At 39.4% G+C, this 20,557-nt stretch overlaps 3 protein-coding genes across 3 annotated transcripts; 2 read left to right on the top strand and 1 right to left on the bottom strand.

Moving 5' to 3' along the window:
• Positions 1 to 5,651: 5,651 nt before the first annotated feature.
• LOC144656636 (uncharacterized) lies at positions 5,652 to 16,514 on the top strand. Its single transcript, XM_078516883.1, has 5 exons — positions 5,652 to 9,237; positions 9,787 to 9,914; positions 10,570 to 10,690; positions 15,919 to 16,001; positions 16,445 to 16,514. Exons 1-5 carry the CDS (start codon positions 5,668 to 5,670, stop codon positions 16,500 to 16,502), a joined length of 3,960 nt encoding a protein of 1,319 aa, XP_078373009.1. The 5' UTR covers positions 5,652 to 5,667; the 3' UTR covers positions 16,503 to 16,514.
• On the bottom strand, positions 11,529 to 12,377 carry LOC144656465 (uncharacterized). The gene has a single exon (XM_078516681.1). The coding sequence runs from the start codon at positions 12,375 to 12,377 to the stop codon at positions 11,529 to 11,531; it is 849 nt and encodes a 282-aa protein (XP_078372807.1).
• LOC144658827 (uncharacterized) lies at positions 13,627 to 14,867 on the top strand. The gene has a single exon (XM_078519310.1). The coding sequence runs from the start codon at positions 13,894 to 13,896 to the stop codon at positions 14,785 to 14,787; it is 894 nt and encodes a 297-aa protein (XP_078375436.1). The 5' UTR covers positions 13,627 to 13,893; the 3' UTR covers positions 14,788 to 14,867.
• Positions 16,515 to 20,557: the final 4,043 nt, after the last annotated feature.

The following is a 20,557-nucleotide window of genomic DNA, read 5'->3' on the forward strand; positions in this document are numbered from 1 at the left end:
GGCGTAAAGAAATCGGAAGTGTTACATTTTATAGAAGCTTATAGATGATTGTGAGATGTCTCTATTTATTCTTTGAAAGCCGTGTGGCGCGAACTACGAGCGGCGAGCGGCGAGCGGCCCGCGGCGAAGACCCAGACTGATGCGAGGACCGGACGCGAAGAGTGCTATTACCGTGGGGAACTAAATGTTTTGCAAGAGTTTTGTAGATTGGTTATTTTTTTGTATTTTGCAGGAGCTAATTTTTGCGATTTACAGGAAGTCTACTGAATTAAAATTACAACATTTTCGCTTTATATATGAGTAACAGTCAAATTACAGGTCAAATTTAATAAAAAAAAAAAAGAAAACGTTTCAAAGTAAGTGTCAGTCTATGCCAGCTATTTCACTATCGTCTTGATTGCTCTGTCAATAAATTAATATTAACTTCTGTTCCACCTGGTACATTATCCCCCGAGATATCGCAAGCATTTTCGTTTACGGCACAACGAAATTTTAACAAACATCGAAAAAAGACGTTTTTGTAGGCACCAACACATTTTTTTATGCTTATGTAAAGATGATACTGATGTGACTGATATTTTCGCTATGGAATTTTTTGAGGTAATGTTTATTTGAAGGGACTTATTTGCGGATCACGAACAAAACCGCAGGCAAACCGCAGAACCCACAAACGTTACAAGGTATATGAGCGATGATGCCGCGAGCTGCGACATCGCCGCTCGTATATATATGTAGAGAGAGAGACTTGCTGGTCATTGTCTCGCTGGCGCTCTGACTCAGTACCTTACCTTCGACGCAGGCTCCTACGCAGACATTCTTTGGCTCGTCAGGGGTAGGGGGGAAGGAAGGGAAGATGGCGTGACGAGCAAAAAGAACCTCTGCGTGGGAGGCTAAGTGCTTAACTCGCTTGGTATTTTAATATTACTCCGACATGCATCATGTGATGAAGTATTAAAATGCTTCATTGCACACGGGTCGATAAGATACTTGTTCTAGAATGCAGCCGGAATTCAACATCAGACAGGAAACCTGTTTATAATCCAGGTAAGTCAAGAATTGTCGCCAGGAGTCATGCACATATTCCGGTGTATTGCAAAAGAGAAATGTTCTATAGTGCCGGTAGTTGCTAATGTAACAAACCCGGGAACAAAACTACTTTGCATGATCGACATTCCGATGTCGATAGTTGTGCGTCATTAGTTAGTCTGGAGCAGTTTGCCAAATGTACATGGGACGAATTTTTGCGGAACTAAAGTTGGGATTATTGAAATGGCTACTCTGCGCTACTCAGTCTCCGCAAATCAAGCCTCAAATTTATCAAATCCATGCAAGCCAGAAACTGTTGATCATCATTATTCAAGTCGTGCGTTGTGTCTCGTCTTGTTCCGTTTTACTTGTGTCACTAAAAGCGCGAGATCAAAAATACTGGCAATACCAAACCTCCTCTATTACATGTTCTACAAAACAGCTGGTTTGGCGGAGAAAAGCGCAGAGCGCGAGACAGAAACTTATCGACTAGCGCTCCACCCTTGCCCTTTCGCATCGCGTTTGTTTGCGCGCCGTCTGTTCTGCATGAGCAGAATAAAACTGCAATCAGGCGTTTTTTTGAAAGGGAGAGGAAAAAAAACCTGAATGATCAGTAGGAAGGGAGGGCATGATCTCAATCGATCAAGTTGTGCAGAAATAATCCAACATTTGACAGATATATTGGATAGACACTGACCTCAAGACCAACTCGGATGGATATAAATATTGTATTTCATGCTTGAACCGTCTGAAATAACAACATCACGCTAAAATTAGGGTCATTTTAAAATGTTAATCAACCAGGCTCTGCAGGCTCATCAGTTGTGAGAAGAGTATAAACATGCTTTTGTTCACACCGTCGATGCCCATACATACAGTGGAACCTCGATTTAACGAACCTCTATATAACGAAGACCTCGGTATAACGAACGATTTTCTTCAGCCCGGCCAAAGTTGTAGTAAAATGTATGGGACAGAACCTCGATATAACGAAGTCCTCGTTTTAACGAACACAATCCGGGAGCCCAAACGTAAAATGTACCTCGATATAACGAATTTTAGTTAACACGCGACAAAACATGAATGTAAAACAGACCAACATGGATGAAAATACTTTAATCCCAACAGGAAAACAACTTCAAAGACATATGCCCATACCAACTTGGAAATTAAACGTTAAAGCACAAATGTAATTTTTGACAGGGGTTCAGACAGTTCAGATCATTAAATACTGGGTAGTGCAACGTCACAGCCTTAAAAACAATTATTAACTATACCTCGATATAACGAACATTTTGGTTGTTTTTCGCAAATTCGTTGTATCGAGATTTTCGATATAACGAACCCTCGATATAACGAACAAATTTCCCCAGTCCCTTGGCTGTTCGTTAAATCCAGGTTTCACTGTACATTGTTCGAAATGTGTAAAAACAAGGAATATCGAAAGGGTCTTGTTATCGCAAAAAATGGCGAGTATAAAAGTCTACATTGAAGCTCAGCGTAAACGTAAACCGACTCTAAACCTACCTCAATTGTTGTATTTTGTCGTCTCTTTGGCTTAAAATCGCGAATTTTAGCGATTTGAAGAGTTTTGCGTTGACTGTTTAATGTAGACTTCAATCGCAATATTTGTAAAGTGTTGTAACAGAATGGATAAGAGGAACTCGGCGATTTGGATGATTGCTTTCCTTTTTATGAAGTATAAACAGAAGGCGAACCAGTAGAGCGTGAAAGGTGTAAGTGGCATCTGCAAAACTAGCCAACGTGACAGACCAGTCAAGAATTCATTACTAATTGTAAAACTACTTGGATGTCAGACAGTTGATTGGTTATTTTAAAATTCATCAAAAATTTGAATTTTTTGGAGCTTCAGTGTCGTCGTTAGAGCAGTAGAGGTCTTAGAGGCCTTCTTGCTACATCACTGACATCAGGCCACAAACAGGCTCGGAGGTAAGTGTAGATTCGATTATAATTCTCCTCTCAGTGATCGAATTTATAGTAAAATGATGAAAGTAAACAGGGATCTTTATAGAGGCACGGAAGTGTTCAGTCTCTAAACGAACTAAGGCCAGCCTGAGCAGCTTAAGGGTCGCTAAACTGCAGTGTGAACCGATGAAGAGTTGTGCACTTATCTTCCACATACGAATTCGCTGTTTGCAACGGGCAAATCGTCATTTGTCGGATGCCACTCAATCAACGCTGTACACTAGAAATGGGGATAAAAAGTCGTTGCTCTAAACGCAATGAGGCTTCATCAGTAACCGAGTAATGTTGTTATTTGTCATGCAAACAGTAAGCCATCACTCCCACGCACGCTTTTGTTTGACACGTCATGCAAGAGTGGAAGGAACCAAACTGTAGGCATCTAATTCTGCGCGGGCCGGATACAAGGACCTTCCGCTGGACACATTTTTAGGCGGTGACGCCTATATGCTGTGGCCCGTGGACGGGCAATGTTACGATTACTCCAACCGAGTAGCACTGGGAACTAGGCACTTTGTTGTTTACTCAGTTTCGGTACGCCATCTTTGATTGTCATGAGTACTGAATCAACTTTAAGAGCATCCATCGGCAAAACGCGTTTGATTTCTAACGTACAGTTAAACAGAGTTTTTTGTTCAGGGGAGAATGATGTACTGGATAATTGTGAGCTCGCTTAAAGAACTTTTCTACCGTTATACGTGTATTCGAAGTCGGCATACGTGATGGCGGACTAACTTGACTGATGTTGAATTTGACGAGTGAATTATTAGGCCGGTTAGTGTCATAACTTTTGAAACCTTTCCAAAAGGGAGACCGATGGCAGCAGTATCTTGATTAGATTGCAAAGGTGAGCTATCTGAAATCTTTGTTTGCTTTGACGTGTATTGTTGTCGATAATATTTAAGTTTAAGTTAATTTTCTTTTCTTTTCCCTTCGCGACTCGCCATCTTCATTTTACTGCTTTTGATAATATTTATTCGGGTATTTATCTCAAGCCATTAAAAACAAAACAGTGACGGTATCCATATTCCTATTTGTACGAGAAGCCAGAATTAAGAAAGAACTTCTACCCTATTGATGATTTAGCTGATCTAAAATGTTTTGTTTGATAAGTTGCATAAATGCATGGAAGTGATTTTAGTAAGCGGTGTTGACTTCATTACATTTCAGACCATTTCAATACGGAAATGTCACACAATCTATAGGTGTGGAAATCAATCCTGAGCCTTTCTGTTGCTAAATGACGAAGTCCATAATGATTTAATGTATTTATCTTATCATACTGTAGGTTTGTAATGTATTGGAGGTTCGTTTTGTAGTCAAGGCAAATAAAAATTAAAATGAATAAGAAAAATGCAATTTCTGGGATCATTGTAAAGCGTCGTCGCCTGTGCATGCATGTATGCGTGCCGGTTATTTACTATTGCCATGTTTCAGATCCATTTTTGTTTTCCCAAGGTTTCGTGAGCACAGGCGCCAGACGGATTTCCGGATCCCAACAGCGATAAACTACAGCCTTAAATCTGTTTGTGTTCGAAGGCTAGTGGATGAATTTGGTGGTCTCGACTGAAACGTCTAAACGTTTTTTTTTATTCACCGACTTCTTTATTTAGCGATGATTTAGTCGTTGTAAAACTGTCATCATCGTCATCGTCAAGTTCGCTTATAGTAAAATTAAATTATATAACAATATAACACCGTAAAATCCCAATCATAAGCCCCCATCCCCCGAAAACAATAATAATTAAATACCCACCATAATCTCAGACGCAAAAGTTCTTCCGATAGGAGTCCCTCCTACGAACACCGGGGACATATTCTTTTTTAATTAGTAATTACACAAGAAAATTACCCCCTACTTTTATTTAGTATATGTTAATTTTTTTGTCAAATTTCCTGAAAATTATTTAACACCCCATGGTAAACGTCATTTCTTCTGCATGCATTGCGTGCCGTTTATTTGTTTTAGACTGACTCAATGATCTTTAGTTCTTATATATCAGAACTCATAATTTATTGGTTTAAACTATCACCATTATTTGTACAGCTCAATGCATATTGCTCACTACTATTGGCTACTTATTAAAAATTAAGGTTAAAAGCGGTTAAAAATATGACTAAACGTTTTCGATCCATACATATTATCATCACTCTGATGATGATCAATTAGATCGAAAAGTTTAGTCAAATTTTTAACAGCTTTGAACCTTACGTTAGAATATTTTCTTATTTCCTGATGATCGGCGAATGCTCGGAATAAAACAAAATACAGTAGCTTAAAACAGATTTACAGTAGAACATGTTTTGGGTTTCACATCGTTTTGTTTAGGAAGTCTTACCAGGAGGGTCATGAATGGTCCATCAAAATTTTGCAGTGCTCGCAAAATTAGGCTTCTGCTCGGAATGCTCGCAAATTTTTGCTGGTGCTCTTTTGCTCGTGGTCGCATAATTTTACAAGTGCTCGCATGCTAGGCTTTTAGTGGAGGCACCTTTTTGAAAATTGATTGGTTGCTTACATGTAAACTCATCTAATACCTGATTAATATTCTGAGATCAGGAATAGCTTCGGTATAGCTATATCTGATAAACGATACAACACGATAACAACTCACTTTCTCTATTTTTAGGAGAAGCTAATTAAGTTTAAAACTGCAAAACATGGGCGAAGCAGAGGTGATAAGTCCTAACAGAAAATTCATCGATGCACTGACTTCCCAAGAACGTAGACTTGACGAAGATTACCATTGTGTTGATGAGCTGTCTGCAAGACGGTTCATCGTAGAACGCTTCGAAGAAACGCTAGATTTCCTTCAACTTGCAAAGGTGGAAAAGGCGCAAAGGTCTTTACAAACTGCTTACAGACCACTTCTAAAGTTATCACCCAATAGCTTTTCTAACCCAACTGACCATGAGAAGCAGCAACTGGAACGTGGGAGAGAGATGTCTATTCGTTGCGTAACTGGACCCCCTTTTTGTGGTGTCATTTTGTTAGACCAAGTGGACTCAAATCAGGATGATTACTTTTACATTAAATTTACTAATGTTTTCGGAACTCTTGCACTTAAATTGCATGAACATTGCATTGCTATTGAAGTATTCAAGCTGGCTGTTAAGAGTATCGACACTGATACTCACCCTCACCGTGTAATCGAAGAGCATTTCGATTTTTCTGTATCTATAGCCAAGACTAACATGGCCTGTGTTTATCTGATTATGAGAAAACTCGACGAAGCAAAGGAGACTTTAGAATGCGCGCTCGAGAGTTTGGAAAGATTCAAAGAGGAAAAAAGCACAGTGACTGTAGAAATAAATATTTTTGCTGCACAAAACAACTTAAGCTTAGTACTTCAAGTTCAACAAAACTACCCAGCTGCATTGAAGCTTCACAATTATCTTGTTTCTAGAACCAGAAACCTTAATTTACCGATTCATATGGTTCTTGCCTTACACTACAATCGACTTGATTTTTTGTTGGAGCTTAGAGACCCTGGTAAAGCATTAACGGAGCTGGAAGAGATAAAGTCTCTCTCTTTAACCGCAATAGAGAAATATGGGATACCTGAAGAATATATTTTCTCCAAAATTTGTTTGGTTTTTCTGACGAATGGGAAATTGGATCGTGCGGAAGCAATCGCTGAAAAGGTATCTCTTTCTTTTGCCTTTTCGTCTTCTTTACCTTCAACACAGTCGCCATGGTCAACATCGTCATCATCCTTATCATCGTCCTTGTCATCGTCATCGACATCATCATCATCTTCGTCGTCTTCTTCTCCTCCTTCTTCGGAGTTTGAAGAGTTTCTTACGCTTAATGAGAAGTTGCCTTGGGATTTCTTAGTTGCAACAATTCTTAATTTAATCGATTTCCACCTTTTTCAAGAAAACCTAGAATCTGTGTCCATGTTCCTGGATGGCCTTTTGCCAGGTTGCAAAGAAACGTTTGGAATAAGTCATCCGACATTTGCGTCACTTCGTTATAGACAGGGTGTCAAATTGTCTCTCATGGGACAGAACGTGCCATCAAAGCACTGTTTCGAAGAAGCATTAGGCACATTTACAAAGATTGGTTTTGCTTCATCTCACCCGGAAGTGGCAAGATGTAACGAGGCCCTTGCACGGTTATTATTGCGTCAAGGTTTTCAAGAGAAGAGTTTCTTGAACAGTCAATCAGTCAAAGGAGCGCAATCTGATTTCGTTGAGCCCAGTAACGAAACAACAGTTTTCGAATTTCCAGACAGTAATACGAGCTCGTCTTTGTTTAGAAAGTTTACGAAACATATTATTAAAAGTGAGGAAAAGGTGGGTGAAATTTCAGAATTTGCCATGTCAGAAAAATTGCTGAAATTACAAGGACCGTCAATTGGGCAGATCAAAGTGTGGCCGCATGACAGGTGTATAAAGATCAGTACCCAACCTACCCACCCAAAGCAAAGCTCTGAAATCAAAAAGGTCTTGATTGAAGAGATGAAAATGTGTGCGTCTGCTCTTGGAGTTCCACCATCACGTGTAAAATTATTGAATCGTGATCTAAAAGTAATAGGATCTCAAGAAGAAGTTCCTTTTCTCAAAGAGTGTTCAAAAGATGACTGGCAAGAAGACTTGGCACATGATGTCACCGATGGCGTTGTCAACTCTGAAGATCCCCCATTCCAAGATGTCTTTGATTCACAAGACCACAACGGAGAGTCACATCGACAACAACCGATTCAACAACCAAATAAAGGGAAGTCTAAAAGCAGAAAGGTGGATGAACTCGTTAAGGTGCCCAAAAAGGACGGGGACAAGAGAGGATTGGGCGTACCAAGGAAGAAAGATGAAAACCCAAGTCTTGTCTTCAACGAAGCAAAGAACCGCATTAACTCGTCCTGTGTAGGAGAGTGTGCTGTTGCAGACGATGGTGCCAATTACCATTCTAATGCAGTCAATGGAGCGTGCGGATATCAAAGCAACTGGCATCTTCAAGCTGTTGACAACCCTCAGGATGGTAAAGAAGACAAAGAATGTGGTTCAAAGAGGAACGTTAAACGTACTCTTGGCTTGAAAGGTGGACGAAGAGATGAATTTGCTTCAAACTACAGTTTCTACGATGCTGACAAGGCATACACCTCCGAATCAAGTTACCTTGGAATAGAGCCTGATTTTCTCGCTCGTCATACCAATGATGACAGTATGTCTTTGAACTACAACTCTTGTAAAATGGGTGAAACTGAAGAACGGTTTTGTAAATTTCCAGATTGTCCAGAATGTTTTTCAAGAAATACTGCTAGTGCTACCGCCACTGCCTTGATGTCTCCGGCTCAAACCCCTTTAAACCCTAACGGTTATCAGCCTCAGCAGTCTTTCATCGACTCATACAATGGCCAATTCTCCATTCCTGAAGTCGATGCAAACTGGAACCTACCACCACCACCACCTCCATTTCCCAGTCTTCCTTACGATGTACCTAAGGAACGCCATTACCTGTCAGAAAATCACTTTGCCATTGGTACTGTCCAATCAAGAACCTCGCGGTATATCGACCCTGTTGGAGGGTTCACGCTGCTTCCAAACCGCAATGACGTAGGCGGGCAAAATATTCAAACGGAAATCAGACAGTCTGCATTTTCAGTTATTCCGACATCAACCACGCAAAATGCGGTCTCCTTGCAAGCAGAAGCAGCGTTGTCATCGGAAAGAGCTACAAGGCCAGAGGAGCGAGAAAGAATAGATAGAGAAATGGCCACGGCAACAGCGTTTACAAATGGAGAAAGTTCAACGATGCAGCCGGGGTTAGTGGACAGTAATTCGCACACATCAGATGACGACTCCTTAGCTGCCCTCGAGCGACGAGTAGCTGAAGCTTGCTCACTTGTGGAAAGAGTTTTGAAAGAAAGGGAAGAAAGAGAAAAAACTATAAAAGAAAGAGAACGAAGACAAAGAGAAGAGCGGACCCAGAGGGAACTACAAGAACGTGAAAGGAGAGAAAGAGAAGCAAGGGAATTGAAACAAAGTGGAGAAGGCACTTCAACACGCAGCGAGGAAGAGGCTCCTTCCCAGCATACAGCGCTTCCTGAGAGCCCGCAGTGGCTATGTGAACATTATCAGCGGCTGTGTCGTGTCAAGTTCCCCTGCTGTGGAAGGTTCTATCCGTGTCACCGTTGTCATAACAACTCAGACGAGTGTGTTAATGACAACTGCAAAGCCAAAGAAGCGTTTTATCTTGAATGCTCAGTTTGTAGACACCAGCAAGCGGTACGTAAACTCGTGCAATTATTAAACATACATTATTTTCAGTTTTAAGTGTGACGATTCGAATGTTTGTTCTTCTCACGAAAAGTGTCCGATTTGGTGTCCCTGTATATTGCATGTAAAATTTTTACAAAGCAAAGGGTTGACTAGCATGTACGTACAGATGTTCTTCATGAGGCACTTTAGAATTATAAAGAAAGTTTTTTTTTTATAAGAAGTTTTGATCACACGTATCTTTTTTTAGATTTATGTTTACGACAGTTCTTTGGAATTGCGCATGCAACTGCTAAAAAAGATAAGGTTTATATTTCGCTGAAATTTGGCAAAATTCTCAGAAAAGTCTTCTTGTCATCCTGTACTTAGCCTTTATGGCGCTTTCATGCCATATGACGAAATAATTCCTTCGCTTATGTGATTTAAGCCGCCATCCTCGGATGTCAATTCTCCTTTAACATGACCTGACTACTTCTCGAGCCTTGCAAATTCATACAACCTATAATATCCATTCTGTGTTTCTTGTGTTAAATCATGTTCCTTAAATTGTTTTTAAAGATCAATCAAGACGCCCAAACTTGTGCCAGATGCAAGACAAAGATGTCGGCGTATTTCTGCTCAATCTGCAAACACTTCACTGGTGAAGATAAATATCCGTATCATTGTACAAAATGCGGGATTTGTCGGTAAGTGGAAACATCAAACGGAGAGAGACAAAAAAGGAGAACGTGTTATAAGAGATGTTTCTTAGAGCGGTTTTCAATTGTTTGTCGTAAAAACTTAAGCCTAAGTATCACTTTGGTCAATCATTAAGAGTACACCCAATCCAGGCAACCAATCAAAATTCGAAGAAAATATAGAAGCAAGGGGGGGGGGGGGGGGTTTGGTTTTTCTTCTAATTGGATGAGAAAATGCCGCAAGTTTTTTTAAACCAATCGCTAAGCGAAGTATTGAATAACCAAAGCTTTTTATGAGAATACCACTCTGAAAGCTAAATAAATTAATTCTATATTCATTATGTCTAAATCTAAACTAAAGTCGAAGGATTGGATACCGCAAGATCAATCTGGTCTGCAAATTCAAACCGCTTTTTTTCTAATAAGTTTTGTAATTGTAGACAGTTAGCAGAAGAAAGCAGAAGCTAGATTTTTTCCTGGTAGCTCTGAGCTCTGAGCTCGGAGACGGAAAAACTCGATCGAGTAAAATGGCCAATGGTGCCACGATGAGGGAATGTAAACTATGCTCATACAATGTGGTTATAAATTGATGATTGATGCAGAGTGAGTAAGGAGAAAAGAAGTATTCGTCGCCAAGCTGTAATGTCTTTCCCCTTATTTTTAGGATTCACAAAGACAGATCTTTTCATTGTGACGTGTGTAACGTTTGTCTGGATAAACGGCTTCAAGGAAAACATAAGTGCAGAGCAAATTCTGGACACGATGAGTGCTGCATTTGCTTGGAGGTAATTGCATGCATGATTTATAAAGGCCATGTTTTTTGAGGCATCGCGGAAACGCGCGCGGGTGTGCGAGTCACGACTCACGTGCGGGGTTTAAGGGGCTCGGGAGGTGGGGGAGGGGGGGGCAAATACAACTTTATGGCCTTGATTTTTTGGAGAATGGCTCTATTGTTAATTTGAACTTAAAAGCGGGTATGGTGCAACAAATGAAAAGAAAAAGAAAGGAAAAAACGATAAACGAACAAAGAAACTCAGTCAAAAAGTAAGCAATACACAACTAAAGATTTTCTTCCATTCCGTTAAAGAAACAAGAAACTAACATATATCAAAGCTTTAAATTTTGTCTCTGATGAAAGCCATTACAAATTGTTTGCTGCGCTTAAATGTCTTCCTTGGTTTGTTGTTTTTCACTGTTAAAATCTGACTTTAGTACCGAGTGAGCACTTGTTCCGAAGATTTGCGCGATTTAAAACGGAACACTGCAAACCAGAGGCTGTTATTGTAATAAAAATTACATTAAAATACCGTGTCGTTTTTTGAAACATATATTTATCAACTTTGCCTTTTGAAAAGGCAACTTTCACAATTTTTTCTGTAGTTTTAACTGGCCAGTTCAAAATTGGTTGAAATAAGGCAAACAACTTGGAGAAAGCATTTTTTTATTAGATCTCTAGTTCTTCCCCTCTTAACTACAGTTGCAAATAACAAAAACAAAAAGAGAACTTACATTCGAATCGAAAAGTTAGTTTCTGAACAAACACAGTCCCCTTATAACTGTCGTTCCACTTGACCGCGTACTAAACAAATCCCGTGTTCTATTTGTGAACGTGAGCTGACTTTATTACGAAGATGGACTGGGTGCTACTGGATTTCCGCCTCCTCCTGATCCGTTGCCGCCTGAACCACTGCTTCGTCGTTGGAAGAATGGTGCATGTTTATGCTGGTGATACCGAGTCAGGATCGCCTTTTTTCTTTTCTGCTCCTTCTCTTCTGCACTGCCAGAGCTACTACCACCTGCAAGCGTGTTAGGTTTGGACTCTACTTCTAGCGAGCCGACTGCGGACTTGTCCAACTCGTTGACGACTTTGTACAATTCCTTGGCAAATGCGGTCAGGTTTTGCAGGCGCTTGGCGGCGTCTGGAAGCCTCGACTCGCCAATGGCTCTCGTAAGCTCGTACAACAAGATCTGCGGGTTGACCTTCTCCAAGTCGAGGACACCAACTTGTAAGTAGTAGCAGAAGCAATTCTTGACTTCGTCGATGATGCCTTTCGAGCTAAAATTGTACTTGTACATCATGTAGTCGATTCGCAATAGACTGTTGTTTGCGAACACTACATGGAAGTCGACTCTCTCCGTTTCACCAGCCGACGCATTTCCAAGCAATGTGTTGAGGCCAGCCGTTATTAGACTCTTCAGACCGTCAAGGAAATCGCCTTTTAGGACTTCACCAATGGCATTATTGATATCCGCGCTCGGTGCATCAGAGACTTTAATCTTGTACTTCTGTGACCTGTCTACGACTGCCACGATCGGCAAACTTTTGTCTTCAATGGCGTCGTTCTCCATCTTGGACGATGTGGCTGCAATTTTGTTCACAAGCATCTTGTGCATCATTTGCATAGTTTCTGTTACCTCTTGATTATTTTTGTCTTGTTGCTCCTTGATTGCAGTTGAAATGGACGTCCCCATGTTGCCAGTGGAAAGAGAACAGCTATCTCAAGGAAGACTTCGCTGGAGTCTTGTCTGCACGGTGTGCGGGGCAATATGAAAGACTCATTGACTTTTCCTATTTCAAATGAATTGCTAAAGGGAGGTTTTGTGATTGAATTGCTATTGGCCGAAACTGAAAAGGTGCGAGCTGTTAAATTCACATGGAAAAAATTTGGTTACCAGGTAATGGGAAACTCATTTTTACGTCTCTTTTTGTCTGATTAAAGCAAAATGTTGTGGAACTCTAGCCAGTTGGTCAATCAAAAACAGACTATTTCATTTTTTTACACAACGTTGCTATTCAGCTATCACAACTGTAGGGCTCAATGTTCATTTTTCAAGTCTTGGGAAGACCAACCGTGTTGTACCATGGAAGCAGAACCTTTATTCCAAACATGCACTTCTTTAGCTTTAAGCTAATTAAAGAACTGCAGTCTGACCTATTTTTATTTTGAATGACAAATGAATTGTTTCAAGCATTCAGGTTGTCTCTTAGAAACAAATAGAAAATCGCTTTTCTTCTAAACATGGGGAGGTTGTATTAGAATTATACTTTTTTCAGCCATACAGAAACGTATTTTCAGTGTTGTATTTGCCGACCGAGTTCTATTGACGAGATCTTTTTTTTCGGAGATGATTTTTCTGCTCGTCTCACCATCACAATATCATAGGCGTGTATTTTCTACCTAATTAACCTTCCTCTGGTCTCAAATGATCAAAAGCTAATTGTGTTGGTAATGAGCTATTTTTCCAATTGAAGGCAATTTTTTTAAAGTAAACCTCACACAATTGTATTGGAAGAATACAAGGTGTTTCTTTCTAAATTACCGTACACTAACTTGACTTCTCCTCCCACTTTATTCAGACGCTTTCACCTTTCACGACTAAGTTGCACTCAGCATGCAGCATGTTTTTTGCAACTGAGACTCAATTCCGAATGCAATCGAATTTAAAATGATATCAAAGCATTAAATAACATTTTCTCTGTCAATAGGAATGTTTCCATGGATTTATTCATTCGTAAGTGTGCTCAAGAGCTGCATGAATATATATTGCATTTTTACTTTCAAAGCCTTTTTCAATGAAAAGACGAATGCCTTTCATAAACTACATTTTTCCATGGAAAGTCAGATTGCAGCTTTTTTAATTAACGTTTCATAGGTAATCATACCAAAAAAGCTGGTGATCTTGAAAAAAGAAATGCTATAGCCCGCATCATGTATATAGGTTAAGATTTCTTTTCTTTTCATGGTTTCGGCTATGCTATTTTACTTGTCATCGACTCCAAGTAGCCAGTCATTGACTGCCTACAGTTCAATAGAAGTTGTATTTGAAAGGAATACTTCTACATTGAAAAACATTTGCCTGGCAACCGCTGTACTTTACATGGGAATACAAAAACATTTATGAAAACAGACGCTCCCGGACTAGCCTTCTAAAAGTGTTCTCAAAGCCAAAACTGTTAGGACGGAGGGTTCGTGTTTTCCTGTCAAGAATGGGGAATATTTTAGATACGATCAAACAACAACAAGACGCAAACAATGCTGAGATGATGGAAAAGCTGCAAACGGTTCATAAAATGATGGTTGACAAGATTGCAGCAACATCGGCCCAGATGCAGAATGCCGCCATTGAAGACAAGAGTCTGCCGATTGTGACAGTCGTGGACAAGTCGCAGAAATACAAGATCAAAGTAACAAACGCACCGGATCAAGCCATATCGGGTGCTATCGGCGAGCTCATGAGTGGAAACTTCCTGAGCGGGTTAACCAGCCTCATCACGGTGGCTCTTAACCAGTTCTTGGGAAACACCTCGGCGGGCGAGTCGGAGAAAATCGATTTTCACGTGATCTATGCCAACAACAGCCTCCTTCGAATCGACTACATGTTATACAAGTACGAGTTTACCTCCAGCGGGCTTAAAACTCAATTCCAGAACGCGTTCTGCTACTACATGCAAGTTGCAATTCTAGACTTGGAAAAGGTCAACCCGCAGGTCTTGTTGTACGAGCTGACGAGAGCCATCGGCGAAGACAATCTGCCCAGCGCTGCAGAGCATCTTCAGAGTCTGGCTGGATTTGCCAAACAGCTGTACTCCACTGTTCACCAACTAAAGACTGCAGCAATCACGGAAGGTGGTAGCGAGTCTGGTAGCAGCGGTGGTGGGACGCCTCCAAAACCAAAGCCGCCAAACCCAAGCGAAGACGAGAACGTGGGGAGGGAGGAAAGCTTAGAGTTGAGCTGCAAGCCTGCATTTGAAATGTTCCGGCCTGCCTTTGAAGAAATCTCCAGGGAAGCCTGTGATCCCAAGCAAGAAGAATACAGCAGAACAGAAGAATTTGGAGTCATCGTCATGGAACAAGAAAAATCTAAAATAGAATCGTCTTGAGTTGACGTTTTAAAGTAGTTTGATGGACAAAAATATGGGCAAAATAAATGTTCATTAGTAACGTTTCTCGTTCGTCAGGCTTAACTGAATCGAACTAGCTTTGGTGAAGTTTTGTTTCTTTTGGCCAGTTAAAACGATAAAAGGGGATTGGCAAAGTTTACGTTCTTTACTTAGGTTTTCAGGAAATTGAATTTGTTACCTGCATTAAATTGTCGTTTAATAAATCCTATCGGAGTTGTTGCAGTGTTTACAAAAGAAAGTCCGGTAATGTTTTGTTCGGTACATTATTGTAACAGAAATTAGCAGAATAAAACAAGAGTCGATCACATATAAGTTTGTCACGAGTTGTTGTGTTTTTTTATTTCAAATCAAATCATGTCGATAAGCGAACAAGAAAAGTCCGTGATAACATTGGAAGGGTTCTTACTAGAAGGATGTTCTAATTTTCCAATCAGTCCTCGGCTGGCTGGTCATTTAGATCCCTAAACACTATGGATAATTATACCAAAAAAGTAAAACTTGAATATAGGTTAAAACTGATAAGTCCTTTCATTCAAGAAAAGGAGAAAAGGGACGTGTAGTGGGGAGGGGAGACGTGGGGGCAGGGAAGGGGTACTTCCCTACAAAAGCTGTCTCAAGGTGTGTTACTTTTTCAGATGGTTCATACTAGGGTATGGATATTGAAAAGGGTTCGATTTGCAAGATCAAGTCCGCGAAAAAATAAATATTTATTTTGACTTCTATGGTGAATTGATCTTTTCATGGAAAAACAAGTCAGGGAAATAAAATAAAATTGTCTGACAAACATTTGATAGCGCGTTACTAAGTATGATTTCAGCAAACATAATATCTGTTGATCTAAAAAAGGTATTTTTTTAGAGAACAGGGTATTAACAATCATTGATTTTTGACGAAATAGAGTATGGGTTTTGAGTACCTCGTTCCCCTCGCTTTCCTTATTTACGAAACAGATTTTTACAACGAAAGGCAAATGTCACTTTTTCAGGGATTTTTGTTGATGTGAAAAAATTGTAGTTTTTTTTTAAGAAGAAGCAAACGTTCAAAAGTGTCAAAATGTCCATGCCACTGGAAAAATAAATGTCTAATTATTTTATTAAATCGTATTTCCAGGATGCATTCAGCGGTTGCCAGATCTTGCCATGCTCACACAAGGTTCACAGAGAGTGCGCCATTGCAATGATACAGAACGGCGTGTAAGTATACATCAAATGTCCTTCTTACGCAGCTGTTTTTATTGCCATCTTCTCTTTTTTTTCGTCGTTTAACGGAAGGGCTCTTACATTGGTGTAGGACAAAGGGTATTGGTTTGTTTATTTATTTCATTATTTACCACTGTTAGCAGATTTACTGAACGAGTAATGAACCGAGTTTTATTGAACTCCCAATGACCTTCTTCAGTCTCAAAAGCCTACAATTAGGTTCGAATCCTGTTGAAGCCTCTCTTTTTTATATCTCTTCAGGGCTCTGTTGCAATTGCTGTTTTTACAATTAGTCACAACTTGTGAGAGAGTCGCCTTCATTTACCATTGGCGTCTGTTCCCTATCCGCATTTATTTTAAATGTACATTGTCACAGAAATATCTTTACAAAGCAAGAAAAGCTGGGTTAAACCTAATTTCTTCTGTTTATTACACAGTCGCAGTTGTCCCATTTGTCGTCATCCGCTGTACAGTCAGACAGGAGGCACCGAGTAGATGGCTGTCATGGGAACCAGGGGCATTTCGCATTGTAATGTGACAGAAAAGCTCTTTTCACTAGTACTGTTATCTTTTTTCATTTGCATGACAATGTACTGTCCAAAGTGGATGTGAGGCAATTTCGGACATTTTTGCATTTTCTGCCGAAAATTGTCTCACATTCACTTCGAATTTTATCGTAATACAAATAAGAACAATAAACCGTGAAAATGGCTATTTTTATTTAGCTTTTAGTACCCAGAGTTTTTAAACTTTGTATACATGTAGTTCCTTTCGCGTGTCCTATTATTTACTATAATGTTCATTGCGGGCCCACGAGAGGCCCGCAACCCTAATCTTGACAGTGACCAGCGGATTGCGTTTTACGCGTGCGCGCCACGTTTATAAACCGAATAGAGAAGCGGAAGTTGAAAATTTTTGTTCTTCCACTAAGCACGATCGGAATGCGAAAATGTGTCAATCACGACAGTTTGTCGTAATACCGGAAGAGAAAAATCTGTGCTCCAAGAATTAGAACGAATGCGAAAAATAAGTTAATCTCTCAACGGCTTGTCACATACGATCTTAACCTTCTGTCACATGGAAGGCGTTATGTGTTGCTTATTGTCGAGAAATTCGTTATAACACTGACAACATAGCGAGTTTACCGACTGAGAAAAATTCACATCCCGATCAGTTCACACCGCGTGCTCGATTACAATTCCCAAATCGACAATCAAAAGATAACTTTGATCGGTTCGCGGCAATAAGCAAAATTATAAACATGCATTCCCGTTACTCGGAATAATTTGTCTTTTGTCCATTTTATCATTTATTTATCGACACAGATAAATTACGGGAAAGCAAATGATTCCAACAACGGTTATTGTCGAGAAATTCGTTATAACACTTACAACATAGCGAGTTTACCGACTGAGAAAAATCACATCTCAATTCACACTGAACCGCAAAAATCCTTGCGTGACGCGTTATTTAGAATAATTGTCTTTTGTCCATTTTATCATTTCAGTCATTAATTTATCGGCACTGCCTACCAGTACCTTGTCCATGTGCGTCAAGGCCCGCACTTTTTAACCTGTGGTTACCACTAGTATATAAGTATATGCGTAAAGAATATGGACGTAAATAATGTACTACAATGTACGTATGAAGAGTAATGTATGTATATAAGATACATATTCAGGTATCGTATTCTGTGAAACGAAAATGAAGTAGAGCAAAATTTCGTAAGTAGCTTGCGTCTAGGCTCTCTTTACGCCTTTACGCGGGTTGATTTATAGTTTTAGTAGATTACTAGTAGAAGATAACATTACTTCATTTACGCTGTTTGTTTGTATATATTGAAAACTTGGAACAGCGAACAGGATTTTAGGTTTGAGTTACCATGAGAATTTAGTACATAACAGATCCTGAATAAAACAACAATAACTTCTGAGAAAAAGGTGACAAAACCGGACATAAAAGCACAAAAATAAAGCACAAAAAAAAATTGTCAAAATATATATACAAAAAAAACAAAGCAAAACAGAACAGAACAAATAAATAATAAAAAAACCTGTAGCCATCGAAGTCAACTGACGATAGCATTTTGGTGATCAAATCTCAATAACAAACCCATTTCAAAGTATATATAAAAGTAAAAAAGGTCGCTGTTTTTAAAAGAAAGTGAAAACTACGACAGGCAATTAAATTTCCCTTCTTAAAAACAGAAGTAAACAATAAACAAAAGAAAGACCAACAGACCACTCATAAAACAGCTAACATCACAAAAATATAAATTGTTTTCGCAACCAACCAAAGAATTCTTGAGTGAAGTAGTTAGTTTGTTGTTTTTTTTTTTTTTTTTTTCAAAAAAAAAAAAAGTCGACAGGATAAAGTTAGTTTGTAATCGAAAACGAGAAAAAAACTTGCATACAACATCGGTGGTTGACACGTGAAACCACGCCGATTTCTGTAACCAGAACTGTATATAACAGACTTTAATTACTTTTTCGGTAGATAGTACCATATATTTCTCTGTAGTTCTTTTAATTCTAGTATAGTGAGTTTTAGTGCATGGGATTGCTGAGAACGCCATAGCGAGTAGCTAGAAAATAGGTGAACAAGATACCATCGGAAACCTCACTGGAATTTCAAAATGAACTATGCTTGCAAAAGGCGCAAGCCGAGAAAAGAGAGTGGGAGCTCTGAGCACTTCGGCGTCAGTGCACCTCAAAATGACGAGATCTCGTGTATTCCGCCATTTTTTCGTTACTTACCTAGAGGATAAATCCCGTAGAACTTAATGAAACTTCGTGAAAATCGAGTGAGGTTTGCGATTAAGTGTCTTTTTTTTATATGCAAAGATTTTAGGGGTGGACCATTAGAGAACAAGGGTAAATGACAACCCCCCCCCCCCCCATCCCCTCACCTTGACTTTCGAGTAATGGACCATCCCTCAACTAAGACAGCCCCACTATATGGCGGGCAATGATCATTTCAAGCTTAATCATAATCATACCGTCTTTAAGCCGTTTGTTTTAATAAAAATTTTGAAACGGTCAGATCGTGATCTTTCAGTTAAGCGAACTCTTAAAATAAATTAAAATGTTGGACAGTATGACTTAAGAGCGGTACACTAGTTATTTGCAATAGATGTCACAGTAGATATTTGCGTATTGGATAATTTAAACTAAGGTCATCCTCATGAAATATTTCGTTCCCCTCACTCTCCTTCTCTCTTGTGAAAGTGGAAAGTTCGGCGATGACTATAAAGGTTGTAGAAGTCGTCGTTATGAAGGCTGTTTTAGATGTCAAAATGATTTTTAAATGTACACAGAAATACTTGAGAAAAAAAACCTGGTCGGGAGATGGGAAACGAAGTATTTCATAGGTGTTGGCTTAATAGATCAAGTTATAGCAGTAGCTGTTAACGTCAAAATAAATGGCTTTTTATACTGTATCTCACTGTATCTGTCTGTTGATTGCAATTTTTTGAGAATACGAGCTTTCCCTCTCGGATCCCAGTCGCACTGTCGTGCACGAAATTCTTCCTTCGCGTTTTCTCATTTTACTTTGTGATCTATAAGGGACAAGAAAGATTTATTGCAGTCTACGTTACTTAGATACATGTATGACAAACCAAACAAGGTTAATCAGAAACTATATCCATCCACAGTTTTCCGATACCTTAGCAGTAACTTACTGCTAAGGGATCACTTAAAAAGTGTTTTTTATTGTTGTGCTACTTATGGGCATCCCTTTTCTATCAGACGTTTGGAACTTGTGACTTGTTGCTCGATTATTGCTGTTGAACTGTGAATTCAGAAAGTTCTCATTTAGCGGATTAAAAAATTCACCTGATAACAATCGAAAGCTGCTCAAAGTGATAAAGTGAACTGTCTAGTCCTGATGCCGGCATTGTCAGCGGATTTTCTCTGCTTGTCGCTAAGGGTGCGGTTAAACCTGACTAAATTCAACGAAAGCGCTAGAGGAGAAAAAAAAAATCAGTCGAAGCTCATGCATGGAATTCTGGAACTCTCTAATATAAATGTTTTAGTTCAAATGTTGTGGCAACCTTGACCTTTTCAATATCCGTTGGATTAAATTGTATTAACTACTTAAGCGTTAATTACTCATTATTAAGCACATAAACTGAGGAATTCTGCTTACTAACACACCCCGGAAAATCTTTATTGGGTAGAACATCTATTTTTGTTATCCCTCCGGAATCCTTGCATTTCACGACTTCTAATTTTATTAGATAAACTTTTTGAACTTTATATAACCTTGACTAGCTGAACTCTTCATCTAACGCATTTGTTAACTCTGTCCGAATTGTAATAGCAGTTTATTTCTCGCGAGGTAACATAAAAACAAATCATTTGCTCAATTTTAAATTATAAACGCCAAAAGCGCGCGAAATGATAAATGACATGCAAGATCTTGGCAAGATACTGAAGATATATACCGGACGTCGATTTCTCGTCGACTTAGCGTAAATTAGTGCGAAAGAGAAGCATGGATTTCATTGACGCGTCGACAAATCATGTACTTAGGCACCTCCGGTGAAA

The sequence above is a fragment of the Oculina patagonica genome, chromosome 6, assembly GCF_052425735.1.
Source record: "Oculina patagonica isolate OP01 chromosome 6, crgOcupat, whole genome shotgun sequence".
In the NCBI taxonomy this organism is placed as follows: Eukaryota; Metazoa; Cnidaria; class Anthozoa; order Scleractinia; family Oculinidae; genus Oculina; species Oculina patagonica.

Coding starts and splice junctions, on each gene's coding strand:
- LOC144656465 (XM_078516681.1), bottom strand. CDS start 12,377: ATGGGGACGTCCATTTCAACTGCAATCAAGGAGCAACAAGACAAAAAT.
- LOC144656636 (XM_078516883.1), top strand. CDS start 5,668: ATGGGCGAAGCAGAGGTGATAAGTCCTAACAGAAAATTCATCGATGCA. Junction 9,915..10,569: donor ACAAAATGCGGGATTTGTCG/GTAAGTGGAAAC, acceptor CCTTATTTTTAG/GATTCACAAAGACAGATCTT. Junction 16,002..16,444: donor GCAATGATACAGAACGGCGT/GTAAGTATACAT, acceptor TTTATTACACAG/TCGCAGTTGTCCCATTTGTC.
- LOC144658827 (XM_078519310.1), top strand. CDS start 13,894: ATGGGGAATATTTTAGATACGATCAAACAACAACAAGACGCAAACAAT.